Raw genomic sequence first — 21689 nt, 5'->3', positions numbered from 1 at the left:
ATAACACACTAGGTTGGACAGATGTACAGAAAACTACCTAACAGTACATGTGGTAAGTAACACACTGTGTAAGAAATATAAAAAGAAAAAAAGCCTGTGTACTGGTAGGTAGAAGGTATCTCACTTGGTTGGACAAACTTTTGTGTCTGGGTGGGACATCTAGATACATGTCTGCAGCATGATGCCCCAGTGCTAGACATCACTATAAAACTGTCACGCTGCAGAGATCATAGTGATATGACTGAATTTTTTTAAACTTATGTTAAAAATTCAAATCTTACACACACACACACACACACACACACACACACACACACACACACAAAGAATGTGCTTATTCTCTAAATAGAATGTTAAGTTTAAGTATTCTTCACATAAATGTATGATTTTTTTTCCCCTTACATCAATACTAAAATCAGAAAATAAATCAGAATAAAAAATAGACCAGAATAATAAAATTGTTGGCAAATAATTTCAATCCCAAGAATGATCACTGAATGATGTAGCTCCATTCCCACCAAAGAAACTTGCATGAGTAAAGACCTGGCATTACTGTACCATATTTACAAACATTAATTACCATAATTAAATTTAAAGAAGGAATGAAAATACATACCATGACGCATATGTGCCCTCAAAAAATAATTCAAAATAAATATGTTTTATAGTAAACAATGTTAAATGCCTTGCAAGCTGACAATAGGGAAGTAAGGTGGGCATTAAAACGATGGGAAAATAATATGGTAGCTTGCAACTGCATATTTAGGTATCATTAGTTGCATCAAAAAAGGGCATCATTTATGCCAATCAGTTGCTGGTGCTTGCATAAAATACACTGTAGAATGTGGTTTCTTTGAAACTTAAGACTAACCTTTAGCTATTGTGCAGTTTGGCCACAACTGACCAAAATATGAAAAGAGTGCATATCCTGGAGGAAAGTAAGGCACCTCACAGGGAGAAATGGTGCATCCTTTGAGAATTTCTTGTGTATTGGACCCAGAAACTTGGTCAGTATTTAGTGAAAACAAGGCTTAAAAATGTTGTGAAAACCTCCAAATATTTGGTTCCAATCTCCATTTTTTTTATATAGCTTCGCATCTTGGCTTTTGAAAAGTTGACAGATATGTGACTGTTCAGCAGTCAGTAGTCCAATGGAGTTTCTGTTATATGATTGGATTAGCTGTCAGTCCATTGGAGTCCCTGTTATGTGATTGGATTAGTTGGCAGTCCATTTGAGTTTTCATTACATGATTGGATTAGTTTGCAGTCCATTGGAGTCTCAGTTACATGGCTGGATTAGTTGTCAGTCCATTGGAGTCTCTGTTATATGATTTGATTTGTTGGCAGTCCATTGGAGTCTCTGTTATGTGATTGGATTGGTTGGCAGTCCATTGGAGTCTCTGTTATGAGATTGGATTGGTTGGTAGTCCATTGGAGTCTGTTATATGATTCAGTTGGATGGTAGTCCATTTGAATATCTATCTTATGATTAGATTAGTCATCAGTTTCATTCTTGCACTGATAAAAACGAGTAGGTATCATATTAGGTCATGGGGTTTTGTGTTTGATTTTAAATGAACTTCGCATAATTTCATCATTTGTAATTTGCGTACATTTATTTAAGTCATCAGCCTGTAATCTAATTCACACACAGGCTTGTTCAATAAAAGTTTAAAGTACTCATACCAGTTTTGGGGGGAGATATATATATATATATATATATATATATATATATATATATATATATATATATTTTACTTCTTTTTGAGAATAATGCATTTCCCATTTCAAAATACATATATGCCGAAATTATAAGGGTTTTTTCCATGCTTGAGTTAATTTGTTCATTCCCTAGTATGATCTTTTCTTGAGTGCGATTATTGATTTAAAAGCTGTTTTATACTCTCTATACAACTTAAGGTCAGCTTCAGTATTTGAGAATCTAAAGCATCTTGACCAGTAGAGTTTATTTTGTTTCACCTTATCGCATTGAATTATCAAAAACTATTCAGTAGTTTTTATTATGTTTCACCTTATCGCATTGAATTATCAAAAACTATTCAGTAGTTTTTATTATGTTTCACCTTATCGCATTGAATTATCAAAAACTATTCAGTAGTTTTTATTATGTTTCACCTTATCGCATTGAATTATCAAAAACTATTCAGTAGTTTTTATTATGTTTCACCTTATCGCATTGAATTATCAAAAACTATTCAGTAGTTTTTATTATGTTTCACCTTATCGCATTGAATTATCAAAAACTATTCAGTAGTTTTTATTATGTTTCACCTTATCGCATTGAATTATCAAAAACTATTCAGTAGTTTTTATTATGTTTCACCTTATTGCATTGAATTATCAAAAACTATTCAGTAGTTTTTATTATGTTTCACCTTATTGCATTGAATTATCAAAAACTATTCAGTAGTTTTTATTATGTTTCACCTTATTGCATTGAATTATCAAAAACTATTCAGTAGTTTTTATTATGTTGCACCTTATTGTATTGAATTATCAAAAACTATTCAGTAGTTTTTATTATGTTTCACCTTATCACATTGAATTATCAAAAACTATTCAGTAGTTTTTATTATGTTTCACCATATCGCATTGAATTATCAAAAACTATTCAGTAATTTTTATTATGTTTCACCATATCGCATTGAATTATCAAAAACTATTCAGTAGTTTTTATTATGTTTCACCATATCGCATTGAATTATCAAAAACTATTCAGTAGTTTTTATTATGTTTCACCATATTGCATTGAATTATCAAAAACTATTCAGTAGTTTTTATTATGTTTCACCATATCGCATTGAATTATCAAAAACTGTTCAGTAGTTTTTATTATGTTTCACCATATCGCATTGAATTATCAAAAACTGTTCAGTAGTTTTTATTATGTTTCACCATATCGCATTGAATTATCAAAAACTATTCAGTAGTTTTTATTATGTTTCACAATATCGCATTGAATTATCAAAAACTATTCAGCTGCTTTAGTGTAGAGGATGAATTTAAAATGTATGATATAGCAATAAAACCAGTTGCTTGCTATGGGTCAGAAATTTAGGGAAATGGATTTAGTATAGATGTTGAAATTGTGTAATACAAGTTTTGCAAACAGTATTTAGGTGTTCCTAAATCTACCAATAATGTGATTGTGTTAGGGGAGAGCAGAAGATACCTACTTTGTACCTCGTATTTTTATGTTGTGTTAAATACTGGTTGAAGGTCGTAAGAATGCCTTCAACTCAATACCCATACCAATGTTATTTAATGTTGAAAAGATTAGATGAAACTAACAATGTCACCTGGGCTACCAAAGATAAATACATGTCATTTCATTTTGGTTTTGGGTATGTTTGGCAAACAATTTTTCGCACTATTTTTGCAAAGTATGACGGATTTAACACTACAAAACTGGAAAAGTGATATTAACAACTCACATAAATGTAGGTATTATAGCATGTATAAAACCAAATTAGGACCGGAAAAATACCTCTTATGTGGATTATCATATTTTCTTACGAAATTAATTGCTAAATTTAGATGCTCAGTGCATACGCTGAAAATAAAGACAGGTAGGCATAACAGGATTATGAGAAATAATAGGTATTGTAAACTATGCTGAAAAAATAATGTTTATTGTTAGAAGATGAATTCCATTTTGTTTGTGTTTGTCCATCTTACGACCATAAAAGAAAGAAGTACTTCAATGAAGTTTATTATCTCTTTCCATCTGTGGACAAGTTTGTATCCCTAATGAGTCATATCAAATATATTAATTATAAGAAATCTTTATTACTACATCAATTTGGTTTTTTCTTAGACAATCTTTGATGACTCAAACAAATGGTGAATAATATACTTAGAGGTAGTAACATCTTTGTAAAATAATGGACCAATTATTGAAAATTATCTATCTATACTTGTGAAGAACACCATATTTAACTTCTTTAACCATGGCACACACTTTATTTACTTGTATTGTATTTTGTAATATGAGCAGGTGGTATTTTGGTGTTCCACAGGGTTCTGTTCTTGGGACCATTCTCTTCTTTCTATACACTCAGCCTCTCAAGTGTCATAGGTCATCATCTGGTATCTCACCAGTTGTATGTTGATGACACCCAAATATACAAATCTATCCACTCAACTGAAGTTGATGTTAACAACTAAAAGATAGAGAGGTGCATTTTGATGTGAAACCATGGATGACATGTAACATGCTGCAGATGAATGATGAGATGATAAAACCAAAGCCATTCTGGTCACCACACAAAGACTTTCTCATTCCTATCCTCTACCTGACACAATAAGTATCAGCAACACAAACATTAAGTTCACACAATCCGTTTGAAACCTAGGTGTCACTCTTTACAGTATTCTGTCATTACCTAACATGTCACAAATGTATGCAAGGCTGCATGTATAGAACTGGGACATATCATTTCCATTCTCAATTTTCTTTCAGTTGATGCCAGTATAATACCAGGTTGTTTCCTAGTGCTTTCTAAACTGGAATATTGTAATTCTCTTCTATCTGGTTCATCTTAATATCTTCAACAGAAACTTCAAAAAGTTAATAACACAGTTGCTTGGATCATCCTTACAGTACTAAGAAATGAGTACTCCTTCCCTGCTCCACTGGTTACCTGTTTACTCCAGAATCAGGCATAAAAGCTACTCTGCTACATTTTGTTGACAATAATAATAATAATAATAATAATAATGAGGACATAGTATGATGATTATTCTTTAGAAGCTCTAAATGCTATATACAATATTAGATAACACATAAAAACATGTACAATGACACAGTTACAAAAACAAACACCAAAATACCTATCTGACCTTGCCCATGTGAACACCCCTTTTAGATTTGTTTGTAATTTCTTGGTGTGTGTTTTTGTAATTGTGTCATTGTACATGTTTTTATGTGTTAATTAATACTGTATAGCATTTAGAGCTTCTAAAGAATAATTACCATACTATGTCCTCATTATTATTGTTATTATTATTATTATTATCGTTATTATTATTATTATTATTATTATTATTATAAGTCTGTCATTATGGCAGATGCCAGTAATTGTCATTGAGTAGGTGGATACCTTGGGTACTGGTACATTATGTGCAATTCAGTAGTAGTCTACAACTTCTGGCAACACTTTTGGACGTACAACAATGTCCATTGACAATGGCAAAGCCTAGCACAGGTACCTGGATGACTCGACATTTTGCATCAAATAATAAATAATACATATAAAACTACTTTGTGCAATGTGTAGTCAGTTTATTTTTGTCCAATCCACACTTTTTATTTTCACTTGAGTTGGGTTTAAAATAGTAATTACAGGTGTCATGACCATGACAATGTATTCAAGCATCTCCATTGCAACCCATCAGCCATATGTGGGACCCATCTTGCATAATTCTCTGTGATTCAAATGATTCCTTAAAAACAGGTGACAAATTAATATCCATGATAATATAAATATCTTCCACTGTACATCAAGCATCTTCATCAATTGCCCTCTTTACAGCAGCCACTTCCTGTTTACCAATCACAGACAGCCTTCTTCCAGAATGTGGGTCATATTCCATGGATTTGTGACCATCTTTAAAAGAATTTAGGATATGACAATGACAGAGAATTAAACTTTCTTTCAGTTGTCCTTGTTATTAGTCTGGAAATATCTTAAGATTTTTAAAGTATGCCCTTTGCCCAGTAGCAGAATTGTTTTTCCTCTTTCAACATTTTTATGTTGCTGTTATTTATCTATATCACATCACACACATACATCTGCAGGTATCCAGCATGCTGCAGATCATTGCATAGAATGTTATTTTGTGTATTAATTGGGATCAAATTTATGAAGAGGTTCAAAGAAAAATGTTATTTCAAAATATTCAGAACTTTTCAGACCTTATATGATCTAATAATAGAATAAATGATTGTTGGATACATTATTTATTGGACTAATTAGATTATTGTCATGAAGCACAATCACACCATTAAATATTAAATAAACATACACTTCATATTGTTCAAAACATAGACATTTGCACAAAATCTATTTTATCAGAGAAAAACAGCTTATTTACAATAGGAGATTGTTTAGTCAATTACATACTGAAATCATCCATACTAACTAAATTGAAGATTGGGCTATAGGAAGTGTGTCAATGATTGAAGTGATTAATATAGTTCTGTAGTTCAGCTTTCACATAGAAATCAATAAGAACTTTGGACTAAATGCCTGCTATAAATCAGAACTTATTTATGTTATGATGTTGTCCATCAGTTTTTTAGTCTCTTTTTACATCTGACCATCTGTCAGTTACCAAGTTGGTTTCAAAATGTACACTGACTTGGTATCCAACATCGACAGTTACCAGTTTTGTGGATGTCTTGCTTTTTGGATAAGGAAGAACCATATTGATTTCAGAAGGTCAAGGTCAGTGTGAAATGGTTTTCACAGAGTAAATTGAGGTCTACTGTTACCAAACATTGTAATTGGCTTGCAGTTGGGTTAGGACTAACCCCATTTATTTGAGGATCAAAAGGTCAAAAGTCAAGGTCACTGTGACTGAAAGAAGAAAATGGTTTCTGTGCAATAGCTTTAGTCCTGCATTTTACTGACTTTGTGGATGGTTTGCATTTGGAGTGGGAAAATCTTAGTGATATTGGAGTGAAAGCTTAAAGGTCAAGGTCAGTGTTAAAAAAATGGTTTTAATACAATTGTTTTTATAACATATTTGTACTAAACTTTGTTGAGAATTTGCATTACGGGTAAGGAAGAAGCCAAATGTTTTGGAGATTAAAAGGTCAAAGGTTACAGTTACTGTGACTGAGAAAAGAGAACTGGATTCAGTATTAAAATATTGGTTCATCATCACAGACCTGAACCAAGCTTTGTGCACAGCTTGCATGTAGGGTAAATAAGAAGCTAGTCTGGTTGGGGGTCAAATGGTCAAAGGTCAGATTCGCTGTGACTAAAAGAAGACATATGGTTACTGCACACAAATTTTGTTTATCTACATAGAAGGCAGACATCCTTTAATCCATGTATTTGCCAAATGTGTAGAGCAGATCAAATGTTTTCAATGGCACATACTCTTGAGATCTGGACATCAGCCATGGGATATTTTCAAATATCATTATGTTAGATTGTCTTTGATTTTTTTACCCATTCAACTGCCAAATAAGCACTTAATTCAAAGGATCTTAGGTCTAGTTTACAAATTGTTTTTACAAATTGTTTCTTTGTTGGACTATTAACTTGTCACTGATCAAGCTTAATTCAAAGGTGAATAGGTCTAGATTACACAGTCTTTGTCAGATAATAAACAGAGATATAAATTATTAAGCTTGCTTGATTATTATGTTTTTCTTAATTATTTAAGCACTTAACATCAATAATATACAAGACTTAAAGAGGTCTGAAAGCTTGTCTGCTGGATATGTCAAAACTCCAATAATTGAATAATTGCCTTTTGGTCACAGTATCAGCACATCTTACCTTTACAAAAAAAATATGCCAAGCCTTGACCTGAATTAAGAGAAAAAGTTAATTGCAACAACAAAGTTTTATTATTGTGTTTGAAGTCTCACTTGGAGACCTAATCCAATAAAACCTCTTTATCTAACTTTACTTGTAATGTGTGCCAGTTAGGTGTTATGTATTTTGAAGTTCGTTAGCTTGTTGTCAGTTTAAATTTTAGAAACAGTAGATTAGAATAAAAGACTTATGTGTTCTTTTTAAGTGTATGAATGGTGTTAAGTATTCTATTTAAGCATATGAATGGTACTTAGTGTTCTGTTTAAGTGCATGAATGGTGTTTAGTGTTCTGTTTAAGTGTGTAAATGGTGCTAAGTGTTATGTTTAAGTGTTTGAATGGTGCTATGTGTTCTTTTTAAGTGTATGAATGGTGCTATGTGTTCTTTTTAAATGTATGTATGGTAGTATGTGTTCTTATTAAGTGCATGAATGGTGTTAAGTGTACTATTTAAATTTATAAATGGTGCTAAACATTCTGTTTAAGTGTATGAATGGTGCTAAGTGTTATGTTTAAATATTTGCATGGTGCTAAGTGTTGTGTTGTTTAAATGTATGAATGGTGCTAAGTGTTGTGTTTAAATGTATGCATGGTGCTAAGTGTTATGTTTGAATGTATGAATGGTACTACGTGTTGTGTTTAAATGTATGAATGGTGCAGTGTTATGTTTAAATGTATGCACAGTCTTAAGTGTTGTGTTTAAATGTATGAATGGTGCTAAGTGTTGTGTTTAAATGTATGAATGGTGCAAAGTGTTATGTTTAAATGTATGCATGATGCTAAGTGTTGTGTTGTTTAAATGTATGAATGGTGCTAAGTGTTGTGTTTGAATGTATGAATGGTGCTAAGTGTTATGTTTAAATGTATGCATGGTTTTAAGTGTTGTGTTTAAATGTATGCATGGTGCTAAGTGTTGTGTTTAAGCATATGTATGATGCTTAGTGTTATGTTTGAATGTATGAATGGTGCTAAGTGTTGTGTTTAAATGTAGGAATGGTGCTAAGTATTATGTTTAAATGTATGAATGGTGCTAAGTGTTGTGTTGTTTAAATGTATGAATGGTGCTAAGTGTTGTGTTTAAATGTATGAATGGTGCTAAGTGTTGTGTTTAAATGTATGCATGGTGCTAAGTGTTATGTGTGAATGTATGAATGGTGCAAAGTGTTGTGTTTAAATATATGAATGATGCAAAGTGTTATGTTTAAATGTATGCACAGTCTTAAGTGTTGTGTTTAAATGTATGAATGGTGCTAAGTGTTGTGTTTAAATGTATGAATGGTGCAAAGTGTTATGTTTAAATATTTGCATGGTGCTAAGTGTTGTGTTGTTTAAATGTATGAATGGTGCTAAGTGTTGTGTTTAAATATATGCATGGTGCTAAGTGTTATGTTTGAATGTATGAATGGTGCTAAGTGTTGTGTTTAAATGTATGAATGGTACAAAGTGTTATGTTTAAATGTATGCACAGTCTTAAGTATTGTGTTTAAATATATGAATGGTGCTAAGTGTTGTGTTTAAATGTATGAATGGTGCAAAGTGTTATGTTTAAATGTATGCACAGTCTTAAGTGTTGTGTTTAAATGTATGAATGGTGCTAAGTGTTGTGTTTAAATGTATGAATGGTGCAAAGTGTTATGTTTAAATGTATGCATGATGCTAAGTGTTGTGTTGTTTAAATGTATGAATGGTGCTAAGTGTTGTGTTTAAATGTATGCATGGTGCTAAGTGTTATGTTTGAATGTATGAATGGTACTAAGTGTTGTGTTTAAATATATGAATGGTGCTAAGTGTTGTGTTTAAATGTATGAACGGTGCTAAGTATTCTTTTTAAGCATATGAATGGTGCTAAGTGTTGTGTTTAAATGTATGAATGGTGCTAAGTGTTGTGTTTAAGCTTATGAATGGTGCTAAGTGATATGTTTGAATGTATGAATGGTGCTAAGTGTTGTGTTTAAATGTAGGAATGGTGCTAAGTGTTGTGTTTAAATGTATGAATGGTGCTAAGTGTTATGTTTGAATGTATGAACGGTGCTAAGTGTTGTGTTTAAATGTAGGAATGGTGCTAAGTGTTGTGTTTAAATGTATGAATGGTGCTAAGTGTTATGTTTGAATGTATGAACGGTGCTAAGTGTTGTGTTTAAATGTAGGAATGGTGCTAAGTGTTGTGTTTAAATGTATGAATGGTGCTAAGTGTTCTGTTCAAATGTATAAATGGTGCTAAGTATTTTTTTAAAAGTGTGTTAATGGTGCTTAGTGTTCTTTTTAGGTGAGATGGCAATGATCCATAATGGTAAATGCTTTAGACCACTTGGCCATTCAGGACCCGTCTGTTTAAGTGTATGAATGGTACTAAGTGTTCTGTTTAAATGTATGAATGGTGTTAAGTGTTATATTTAAATGTAGGAATAGTGCTAAGTGTTATGTTTATTACTTGGATATTCTTTAGAATGGAAACAGTCTTGTAGGAAATGCAGGAAAGTCAGAACAGTTAGCCATACATGTTGTTTAATTATGTGAACTGTCTGACGACCTTGGAAAGAGGGTAAAGGGAATGAGAAGAGTGACCAAGGTAAAATGAGGCACCCAAGGGGTCCGCAGCCCACAGGGTGGATACCATCAGGATAGATAATAGAGGCCATCACTGAAAGAAATATAATTCTTCCTAATAAACCCTCTAATACTCTCCACTGTCTACAACAATCAGCAATACTCCTTATATGAAATCCATGTAATAATGCAATATTTAGGTCTCTTTGTTTACCAATTCTTTTGCCCAGCTAGATGTAAATAGACTGGACTTTACAATGGACAACTGGGAAATTGATAAGTGAAAATCATGTAGGCATCCAGGGAGATTGACTCCATCATTACACTTCTGCATGAAATGTGATGGATGAGGGACATCTTTTGAATACCAGACATAGCTGGAAGAGTTTATTTGACAATCCAGACAATGAATGAGGCTGCAGCTGCTACTGAAAGACAGTGACAAAATAATCCACTTGAACTCATCCTAATTTGACCATACAGCTTTAAAACCCACATGTGTCATGCTTGTAGGATGTACTTTATTCAAAAGAAACATTTTTGAACAACCGTGAATCATGTACAATCTACAAAAGGTTGGTGATTTAATATGATTGAAAGCAAGAAGTTTTTCTGAAACTGCAGTTCCTTATGATAAAACTTATCAGGTTCTATTAACTAATCATCAAATTCGGTGCCAAACATCAATATCAATTGCTTTATCTTACTTTGTATTGGATACCAACTTTGATTGTCTTGTCATAATTTGTATAGGACATCAATATTGATTACTTTGCTGTTATTATTGGACAATAACATTTATTGTCTTGTCATAATTTGTAATGTACACCAATATTGATTACTTTGTCTTAAGTTTATTGGACACCAATATTGATTGCCTTGTCATAATTTGTGTTCGACATCAATATTAATTACCTTGTCATAAGTTGTATTGGACACCACTGTTAATTGCCTTGTCATGATTTGTAATGGACACCAGTATTGATTAGTTTGTCATAATTTGTTGCGGATACCAGTATTGATTACTTTGTCATAATTAGTGTTGGACACTAAAATTTATTTTAGAGACTTCTAAAGGTTCTTTCAGCTGTAACCTATTTTCTAAAATCTATATAGCCCATTAAACACAGCAAACTGCTGTTATAGGGCTAATCCCCTTCTCTTCCCATTTTTTCCATTATCTTTTCATGTTTTAGCAGTTTCTCAATACAACAGAACCTGTCTTGAAGGACCACCCCTTGTGCCAAAATGTTGTGGTCTCAAAAGACAGATGGTCTCTTATAACAGGTCACAGTGCTGTATAATCAATAAATGTGTGCATTAAGAAAAAGATTATCTCATATAGAAGTGGTTTTTCAAGACAGGTTTTACTGTATAAGCCCAAATCACTCATTTTTTAAAAATAAATCAATTTTGCCATTTTGACAATAACTGGATAGGCTTGCCAGTAGCAACTACATAAATAAGGATGTATTAGGTGCAGCACAGCACAACACAGTGCGTGTACCTATTCTGTACAGTTTTTTTCTCAGTCAAGTAAACAAATTTCAATGTTAAAAATGATTTCTCTACTTACTTTATGGCAGTTGTTTCAACAGTCTTTTCTTTCATAGCCAAAGGTACTTGATTATGGATAATCCATATTGAATATTGTCAGCATCCATGTCAGAATTAGTCATGTTGCAGGGATAAAATTAAAAACCAGTACAAACATTAAAACAATTCAAAGATAAAAGAAAAAAAATCATGTAAGAAAAAAAATGATGAAATTAAACTTCAAAATTAAAACACCTACTTTTTGTCTCAGGAGTCAGAACAGCTATCTGTTTAACATACATGTATGTAGAGCTAAACCAATATGAAGAAATGGCACATGCAACATGGTTTAAACACTGGTCAAATCAGAGGGTGGGTCTAACAGGGAGCCATATGAAGAAATGGCACACATAGCATGGTTCAAACATTGGTCAAATCAAAGGGTGGGTCTAACAGGGAGCCATATGAAGAAATGGCACACATAGCATGGTTCAGACATTGGTCAAATCAAAGGGTGGGTCTAATGGGGAGCCATATGAAGAAATGGCACACATAGCATGGTTCAGACATTGGTCAAATCAAAGGGTGAGTCTAACAGGGAGCCATATGAAGAAATGGCACACATAGCATGGTTCAGACATTGGTCAAATCAAAGGGTGGGTCTAATGTGAAGCCATATGCAGTCAATGTCTCTACTGTAGTGCAAACTAAACCCTGAACAGCTAAGCTGGGAATGAATGTAAGTCAGTTTTATTGATATAGTAGATTCTGAAAGAGTACTTTTGGTACATCTTGAATGTTTCATGAAAGATTTTATGTGGGTGAAGTGGGGGAATTCAATAATCGGGAAAAATAACAAAGTACTTATCAAAGATTAGAATAAATGCATGAATGATGACCCTTTTTTATGAGTGTGGTTCATTCAAGATTTTAGAGTCTTGTAAGTTTAACATTAGGGATTTAAAGAATTCACAGAATCTTTTTTTTTGGACAAAGCAGTGTCATGTAGTTGTCACTTTTTTGACTTATTTGTATATATTCAAAACAAATTTGTCTGCTATTTTTAAAATAATAATGTTGATTGTTTGCATCAAGTTACCAAGTTTAATCAACATTTTCAAAGCTGATAAGTTGGAGAAAGGAATGATCTTGATAAATCATTAAACATAAAGATGACCGGTACATTTATTACAAGACAAGGCATTGTATAATTTTATCAGTTTAAAATGGGGATTCAGCTTAGATATTTTGCTTTCATTTCCTTTCATAGGTATCACTTTTCACAGCTTTACAATGAAGGACTTTTTTTTCAAAATTGAAGTTTGTTGATTATGGAAGGGGACCTATTGTCTGCATAGATGGAGCATTGTTTGTTGGTCTTTAAATTTGTGATCTATGAAACCTACAAAATTCATGAAAATGAGTACTCCAAAAATAAAAATGATAATAGTCTCTTTATCATCTTGTTTGCACCATAGAAACTCTTTTATGTAAATCTCATTCATGTAGATTTTAGTTTATCCAACCCATTTGTCCCCCAAGCACTGTAAATCATTTGTTGGGTTGCCATGCTGGTAGAAATAATGAATTGAAACCACAGCAATGTTCCATCTGGAAATGAAAAAGAATCCCTTCCAATAATTCACAGATTTAAGCACTGACAAAAATGTTTGGTTTTTTTTCTCAGTAAAGCCATGACAATTAATAAATTAATACAAAGTGACCTAATCGTATTCGTCATGACTATCATTTATCTCAGTCTTTCCTATATCCACAGGGCCATGGGTAATATGATTTCTGTACTGCATGTTGGTATTCTGATGCACAGCTATCAATATGGATCTAATAATTTTCGCTTGCTTTTTTATTGTAGTTCCTTCAATGCTCTGATTGGCAACTTGAATGAGTTGAAAGAAAAGGACTATGGTGATGAAGCCAGAGGAGCACAGAGGTAATCATCATTTTGCTTTCTGTTGATTTTAAGTGCACTTTTAGCACATCATTGACTTTATACATGCCAAGGAAATGGGAGCTAAATGCATTTCCCAAGAACACACCAAGGTAGCTGATCCGGGCTGGCATGGATGGGTATCAAGCCCATAATCCTTGGATTTCAAGTCCACCACTCTACCAGCTGAGCTACCTTGGCTCCCCACACTGGGGCAAGAAACTAAGTGAACTACAGAGTTCTAGATAGCAATGTAATTGCTCATGTAATTAAATTTTATAATTAATTTTTTTAATTCATTAAAAGTAAACAAGCTATTGTAATCTGAGGTATTTAGCTAAATGTTGTCAGGATGTTGCATTCTATTATTATAAATTTTGTGATCAGGCCCCTACATCATAAACCTTTACTGATATGGAAATATTACTTCAAAATATTTTGAAATATCCGAGTGCTGTATTTGTCAATTCTGAATAAGATTCTTGGTCTGCTATAACATTTATTATTGAGTGAAGTTTTATGATGAAGCCTCTGTACCCTTTTGTTGCATGGCATCAGTGTTTCTTTGGAAATGCTAATAAATGCCATAGAATAGGTAATGCAGTAATAAGACATATTATACTTAGGAATGAAGGCCTAATATGCATTATGGGTGAGTGGGTATGTGGGGACTCACTATGTAAATTTGTAAAAAGGGTACCTAATAATTGGAGATAACTTTCTAAAATAAAACTTGTTCAGAGTTTTGAAAATGTGTTGATCATTTGATGTGTGGCTGACATGGAAATCATGTTTTATCCATCATCACCATAGTGATAATACATTTGATGACATAACTCTTCCCATAGGTCCCTGTAAAGGTCATGACCCTTCCCATAACATGGCTCTTCCCATGGCTCCAGGTAAAATTCATCTTTTCTCTACCAATCCTGCAAAAGAAATGAGGGGGGAAATAATCGTATTTGCTTCTTTACCTATGAGTTCACACAGTTGGAGATTTTAAAGGTGAACCATTACCTCTATGGAGTGCTTGACCCTTGCTAAGTTTTTTATCATGAGGACTCTTGTTAACATGGTGTAATTTATTTTTTATTATTAGGACTCTTTTGTGTACATAGTGTAGTTTATTATTTTTTATTAGGACTCTTTTGTGTCCATAGTGTAGTTTTTTTTATTAGGACTCTTTTGTGTATATAGTGTAGTTTTATTTTTAGGGCTCTTTTGTGTACATAATGTAGTATATTTTTTATTATTAGGACTCTTGTGTACATAGTGTTGTTTATTTTTTATTTTGAGGACTCTTGTATACATAGTGTAGATCTTTTTATGGTGAGGATTCTTTTGTATAAATACTGTTGTTTATTTTTTATTGTGAGGACTCTTGTATACATAGTGTAGATCTTTTTATGGTGAGGACTCATGTATAAATACTGTAGTTTATTTTTTTATTGTGAGGACTCTTGTATACATAGTGTAGATCTTTTTATGGTGAGAATTCTTTTGTTTACATACTGTAGGGTTATTTTTAATTGTGAGGACTCTTGTGTACATAGTCTAGTTCTTTTTTATGTATATATACTTTAGGTTCCTTTTCTTCATAAGGACTCATGTAGGTTTTTATTCTTGTGTACATACTGTATTCTACATGAGTACATGTAGTTTCTATATAAAGATTCTTTCAGACTGGGAATTGTTAGAGTGTATGAATAATAGTGTAAATTACCAAAAATGTTAAAGAGCATATTTTTTAGCTAATTGATTTATAAAACCATTTTAAGGAAATATTTTCACAAATTTGATTTTCTCTACAGACAGTACCTTACTAACTGTAGAAGCATATAATTATTATAGCTTTGGTATCAGTACAGTATTCACAACTGTATTTTTGTTCAAAAATATAATCACAGAATGAAGCTAATTCTCCTGCAAATTTGTATGCATTATTAAACATTTGAATAAATGTAATTTAGAAAATGTTACTACTGCTTATTTCATTTTTTTAAATATTTTTTGTATATATAATTGCAAGTACCTGACAGATGCTGTAGACTGTTTGAAGATGGATCCCTATCCTACTGTTTCAATTAAAAGAAACTAAAAGTACATCTTTTTCAAGAGTAATTTGGTTTAATTGGGAATTCTGGCGTGATTTTGAAATATTGGTGTCTGGGGTGTGAGTCTGTTTTTTTTTACCCTGAGGATCTCTTTAAAAAATTCTCTGGAAATAGCGTTTAATATTTGAATGATTTTAAAATGTTTAAGTGTATACATTTGTGGATTTTTTGCAGTACTTATAAAAGAATCTTTTTCTCTTATAATAATGCAGGTCTAGTACAGGAACACCAACAGATGGTACCATATCTCCCAGCAGAGAAAGGGCAGAAGCTGAGTTTTCATTTGTGCGTCTTGAGGATCTTGAGATTGTGGCCACACTTGGAATGGGTGGATTTGGTCGTGTGGAGCTGGTAAGTGTGCAACTGATAAGAGTGGATTTGGTCATGTGTAGCTGGTAAGTGTGCAACTACTAAGAATGGATTTGGTCATGTGGAGCTGGTAAGTGTGCAACTGATAAGAATGGATTTGGTCATGTGGAGCTGGTAAGTGTCCAACTGATAAGAATGGATTTGGTCATGTGGAACTGGTGAGTGTGCAACTGATAAGAATGGATTTGGTTGTTGGAGCTGGTAAGTGTGCAACTGATAAGAATGGATTTGGTAGTTGGAGCTGGTAAGTGTGCATCTGATAAGAATGGATTTGGTTGTTGGAGCTGGTAAGTTGCAAGAATTACTCAAGTATGGTGCAACCTCTCTTAACCCAGCAGTACAAAGATGGAAAAATATTACTTGTTGTAGACATGCATCTTGTAAAGGGGTGGGATTCAGATACATAGGAAGGCAATAATAGGACTACTTGAAGAAACATCATGGCATAAGATGGAGTTTGTTATAAATATCTTTAAAGTTTCTAATTCATTACAGACAGAGAACTGCAGTACCACAGTTGGCAGTGCATAACTGATAACCCAAGGGCTATAGGTTTAACACACACCCAGACCTTTGTGTGTCCTTAGGAAAGGCACTTAGCCCCCATTTAGTTAACATGATTTAGCAAACATGCTGTTGAAGGGAGGTTACATGTATTGCGGATTGACTGGTAATATACCTTTCTGCCTGAGCATTTGATATAAAATCCAAATTTTGTCTTTTGACATATTCCCCAGTAATTAGTACAAAATTTTGTCTTTTGACATATTCCCCAGTAATTAGTACAAAATTTTGTCTTTTGACATATTCCCCAGTAATTAGTATATAATTTTGTTTGCAACACATTCCCTAATTATTAATACAGAATTTTGTCTTTTGACATATTCCTGAGTAATTAGTACAGAATTTTGTCTTTGACATATTCCCCAGTAATTAGTACAGAATTTTGTCTTGTGACACATTCCCCCAAAATTAGTACAGAATTTTGTCTTTGACATATTCTCCAATAATTAGTACAGAAGTTTGTCTTTTGACACATTCCCCAGTAATTAGTACAGAATCGAAGTATATACAGCTACAGGAAATATTGTTGGAATATGTCATCACCATTTGAGTTGATATGTAGTGAGAGTCAACCCAGAATGCTTCAGCAAGCAGTCCATGTGTATATGGTTCAATAAAATCTCACAGTGCCAGTGATAGTGCTGATCAACAATTCATATTTATTTGCATGTTACAGTTTGACTGACAGGTGATATGTTGGTTTAATCAGCTTGTACATCATCTTCTCAGTTTTCATTTTGATAGATTCACCATATTTTTTCAGAGAGGCATGTAATATTGCCAATATCCTTTGGTCCTTTACATCCCAAATTTTGTTTTTGAGGAGTAACTTTTGAAGCACTTAATGGACTTTTAATCTAGTCTTTCAGAAAGACCAAAGTTGAGTTCCCATGGAGCAGCAGGGGGGGCGAATCGGACATTTTGTCCAAACGTCATTTGGCTTAATTAATACCTTCTGCACTCAGCAGATCCGGTGTCGTCAGCGCCCGGTAAAAAAAAACGACGTCGTCGTCGGGGGGATCGTCCAATCGTCATTTGGTTTAATTAATACCTTCTGCGCGATGATCCCAGCGTCGTCAGCGTCCGGTAAAAAAGCGCGACGACCACGTCGATGTCATCGCCCCCCCTGCTGCTAAGTGGCTATTTACAATGATCTTACAAACAGAGTGATCACTAACTCCTCCTCTTGTAGATCAATTAGGTTATTTGACTGATCGGTAAGTCTGAAATTAATTCTTGTTAAAAACCGATTATGGCATCGCATATAGACCAGATTAATTGGACTCTCAACGATTAAAAATCCCGGAGGGGCTGTTGGTGAAAATGAATAAAGGATATACCCCTGTTGAGCCTGATTTGATTGCTTGGTATTCACCTGGTAACTCCCTTCGATAACATCACACACTAGATTGATTGCTATCACAGACGTAATATTTACGTTGTATGGAGCAATATGCCTACCATCCTCTCCATTATCGTGTCTGAGGATAGTTGATGGGGCGAGAAAATCATTAAGAGATTTTCTTAGTTCTGGTGCGTTGTATCCTGGAAACTTGAAATCGGGTAAATCGGCTTCTGTGATATTATACTCGGTTAGGAATTTTTGTTTATTATCATCGCTGTTAGCAGATGTTGTCTTAACGATTCGTTCATTAATATATTCCATGTCTGATATAAGTTGATTTAACACCTCAACGTGTTTTCGTGCTTTTGTTTTCCGTAGCTGTTCTAGTTGTGATCGGTAATTACGATTAATCTCGGCAAACGCACCAGTGATATCATTTAAACTAACTGTGACCATGGCGGACGATTCAGGAGTTTCCTTATACGGAAAATACCATGCAATGGTATTCCTGTCTTGAAATATAAACCTGCTGGGTAATAACGTGTTTTTTATAATAGACAAATCATCTCGATAACTGGGATTAATTTCATGATACGATTGCGCATTCGTGTGCAAGTCCGCGGGGATTTCATGAGGTGGATTCTTAGGCCATCCTAGTATGGTTCTTATTGAACTGTTATAAATATCAACCATATACCCCGGTGTGCTTATTTCAATCGTCGACGATAACGTCGGTTCATGAACCGTAATAGCGATTTTTGATTCTTTTCCTGTGATCGATTTTATCCTGCATTGAAATTCTTTATTGATTTGTTCTATTTGTTATGACCCAGTTGGTATTGTAACCTCCTTCCAGTCTGGGGTTCCATCGGGTTTATTTGTCCATGCAAAAACCAGCGAGTTATTAGGTTGTTGTCTGTTAAATGCGTCCGCTCGGATATTAGGCCAACTGTGATATACTCGCAATTTTGTCAGTGCTATTTCCTTTACTGGAACCGATGATGGGAAGTTCACACTGAATTTGGGTTTCGTTGACGTTATCGATATCATACTTGTTTGTACCGGAGTGGTGTTCTCCGCGATCCGTTGAAGTAATTGAAACCCTTCGGGGTTCAGCGACATTATTATTATTCGCTGTTTTTAGTGTTTAATTTCAACACCGAATATTAACAACCTGCTTGTTTTCAGGAGAATGTTTTAAGCCCATTGAAGTGGTTTCAGCGACGTGGTTTCCGGCTTCCAGTTGAAAATTTTTGATTTTTGACATCGCGGAGCCATACAACTGGACCATCGTGGAGAATTCAACATCGGATATGAACGAATTATCAATCGACAACGAGATCAACCCGGATAATTTCGAGTACGTGTCGGATACTATTTGATGTTTTACTGTATACTCGTTGAGTTTTTTTTGAGAACACGATGATATCTTTCTAGTGATTGCGTTGGCGACTCCAGCAATTGTTGTCGCCGCGGAGATAGCGATTGGAACAGCGATCGGGGCTATCATGGTCACCGTGGATAAAATGACACCGGTACCAGCTACTATACCGGACACCGAGTACACGGCGGTTATTTTACGACGGTATTTTTTTATTTTTGCGCGGTATTGTTCGGAAAGCATTTTCAAGTTCGCGGAGAATTCTTTTGCGGTATCGAATCGATATTGATGTGACGTCGGTGATACCTCTGATTCAATTACCCTGGTGGTCATTTTATTTTAAAAGAGCTAGTGTTTTCAATTACCTACTTAAATTGTCGCCACGAATTCCACATACCATGTAATGTTTGTCCTAAATAGACCGCTATCAACGGCTCTAATTATAAACCGTTCAGTTGTGTCCTTGTCAACGATTGTTGATATTGTATTGTTAAACCCGGATGAAGTCGACGATGATATACTGAACTGCATCGCTGAAATCAATGTCAATCGATAAATGCCCTTAACAGTTGCGGTGATATTTACTGTATTATTCGTAGGAGTCCAATCGAATGATCCATGCTGAATTGTGTATACTGTGTTGATGGCGTTCTCATGAGGGATTTTTATTTTTTCGAGTTGCTCTGTCATTCGCGGTAGTTTGTCTTTAATCGCTGCAACATCAGTTTTGATCGTTCCTATTTCCCGTGTATTCTCGGTCATACTTTTTTTGTTCGCTGCAACATCAAGTTTGATTGTTCCTATTTCATATGCATGCCCGTCTATACTTTTTTTGTTCGCTGCAACATCAGTTTTGATTATTCCTATTCCCCGCCAATACGCGTCTACATTTTTTTTGTTCGCTTCAACATCAGTTTTGATCGTTCCTATTTCCTGTGTATGCCCGTCTATACCTTTTTTGTTCGCTGCAATATTAGTAATGAGTGTACTTATTTCCCCTGTATGCGCGTCTACATTTTTTTTGTTCGCTTCAACATCAGTTTTGAGCGTTACTATTTCCCCTGTATGCGCGTCTATATCATTCTTGATCGCTGCAACATCAGTTTTGAGTGTTCCTATTTCCCGTGTATTCTCGGTTATACTTTTTTTGTTCGCTGCAACATCAGTTTTGATTGTTTTTATTTCCCCTGTATTCGCGTCTATATTCCCCTTGTTCGCTTCAACATCAGTTTTGATCGTTCTTATTTCCCCTGTATGCGCGTCTATATTCCCCTTGTTCGCTTCAACATCAGTTTTGATCGTTCTTATTTCCCCTGTATGCGCGTCTATATTCCCCTTGTTCGCTTCAACATCAGTTTTGATCGTTCTTATTTCCCCTGTATGCGCATCTATATTCCCCTTGTTCGCTTCAACATCAGTTTTGATCGTTCTTATTTCCTGTCCATACGCAGTGATATCATTTATAGTTGTTGTAATCTCATCCAGCTTGGTATTTTTTTTACCAAAGAATTTATCAAAGTTGTCATCGATCCTGTTAACATTTTTTCGTAACGTGTAAAACTGGCCCGACAGCGTTGTAAACTCCGAAATAGTAGTTTTTAACCTGCAAGATTTGGTTCGGTTACTGTCGGGGTCCCAAAAAAACTAGCGGTAGTGAGTTGCATACCTGTGACAGATTTTTCCACCTCGGTGACAGATTTTTTCACCCGCACGTCAAGTTCGGTCACCGATCTATCTAACCTTATAAAACCGTCTTGGATTAATGTTACCCTATTCGTTATTGTCGATAGATGTTCACCCGGTTTGAGTCGTCCGTCGCTGGTATACAGCGCGATAGCGTTCTCGGCGGCATCACGCTGTCGTATTAAAACGTCATCCAGCGACACATTACTGGATTTTAATTTACCATGGCGGTCCTGAAATACAACTATTTCGCCCGGGTCAACACTGGTTAGGTTTAACGTTTCAGCGATTTCATCCTCGATTAGTTTTTTTATGTCATCGGTGGCGGGCGTTTCCGTGGATTCTTTCAGCGCCGAAACCGGTCGCCCCCAAATATCAATCATCGTTATTGTAAAAAAAAACGGTGTTTTTAATTAACCCGCCGGGCCTCTACGACCCCACTAGTGTATTCGTTTACAACCACATGAGGTGGTTTCCGCGATGATGAAATCGCCACGAGTACGTTCAATACCTCACGGCCACATATCGGTGGATCACTTAATTGCTGTGTTGGCAGCGTGGAATAAAAAACCGGGGCTGAACACGCCCGGATATACCGCATGAACTCGTTCGGCGGGGCTAACCTGTATG

The 21689-nt window shown here is 34.5% G+C and overlaps 1 protein-coding gene across 2 annotated transcripts in view; it reads left to right on the top strand.

Annotated features, from left to right (window-relative positions):
* LOC149802536 (cGMP-dependent protein kinase 1-like) overlaps positions 1–21689 on the top strand; it is a 248197-nt gene that overhangs the window by 136814 nt on the left and 89694 nt on the right. For both annotated transcript variants that reach the window (XR_016420045.1, XM_089951780.1), the window contains exons 10-11: positions 13529–13606; positions 15930–16068. Coding sequence is in view for 1 of the 2 variants with exons in the window: in XM_089951780.1 (XP_089807906.1) it covers positions 13529–13606; positions 15930–16068 (217 nt within the window). In the remaining variant the exon portion in view is untranslated. The remainder of the gene's footprint in view (positions 1–13528; positions 13607–15929; positions 16069–21689) is intronic.

Source organism: Sinohyriopsis cumingii, chromosome 3 (assembly GCF_028554795.1).
Source record: "Sinohyriopsis cumingii isolate HCF-2022 chromosome 3, ASM2855479v2, whole genome shotgun sequence".
Taxonomy (NCBI): domain Eukaryota; kingdom Metazoa; phylum Mollusca; class Bivalvia; order Unionida; family Unionidae; genus Sinohyriopsis; species Sinohyriopsis cumingii.
Note: the sequence above shows the minus strand (reverse complement) of the source record. Positions and strands in the feature narration are given on the sequence as shown.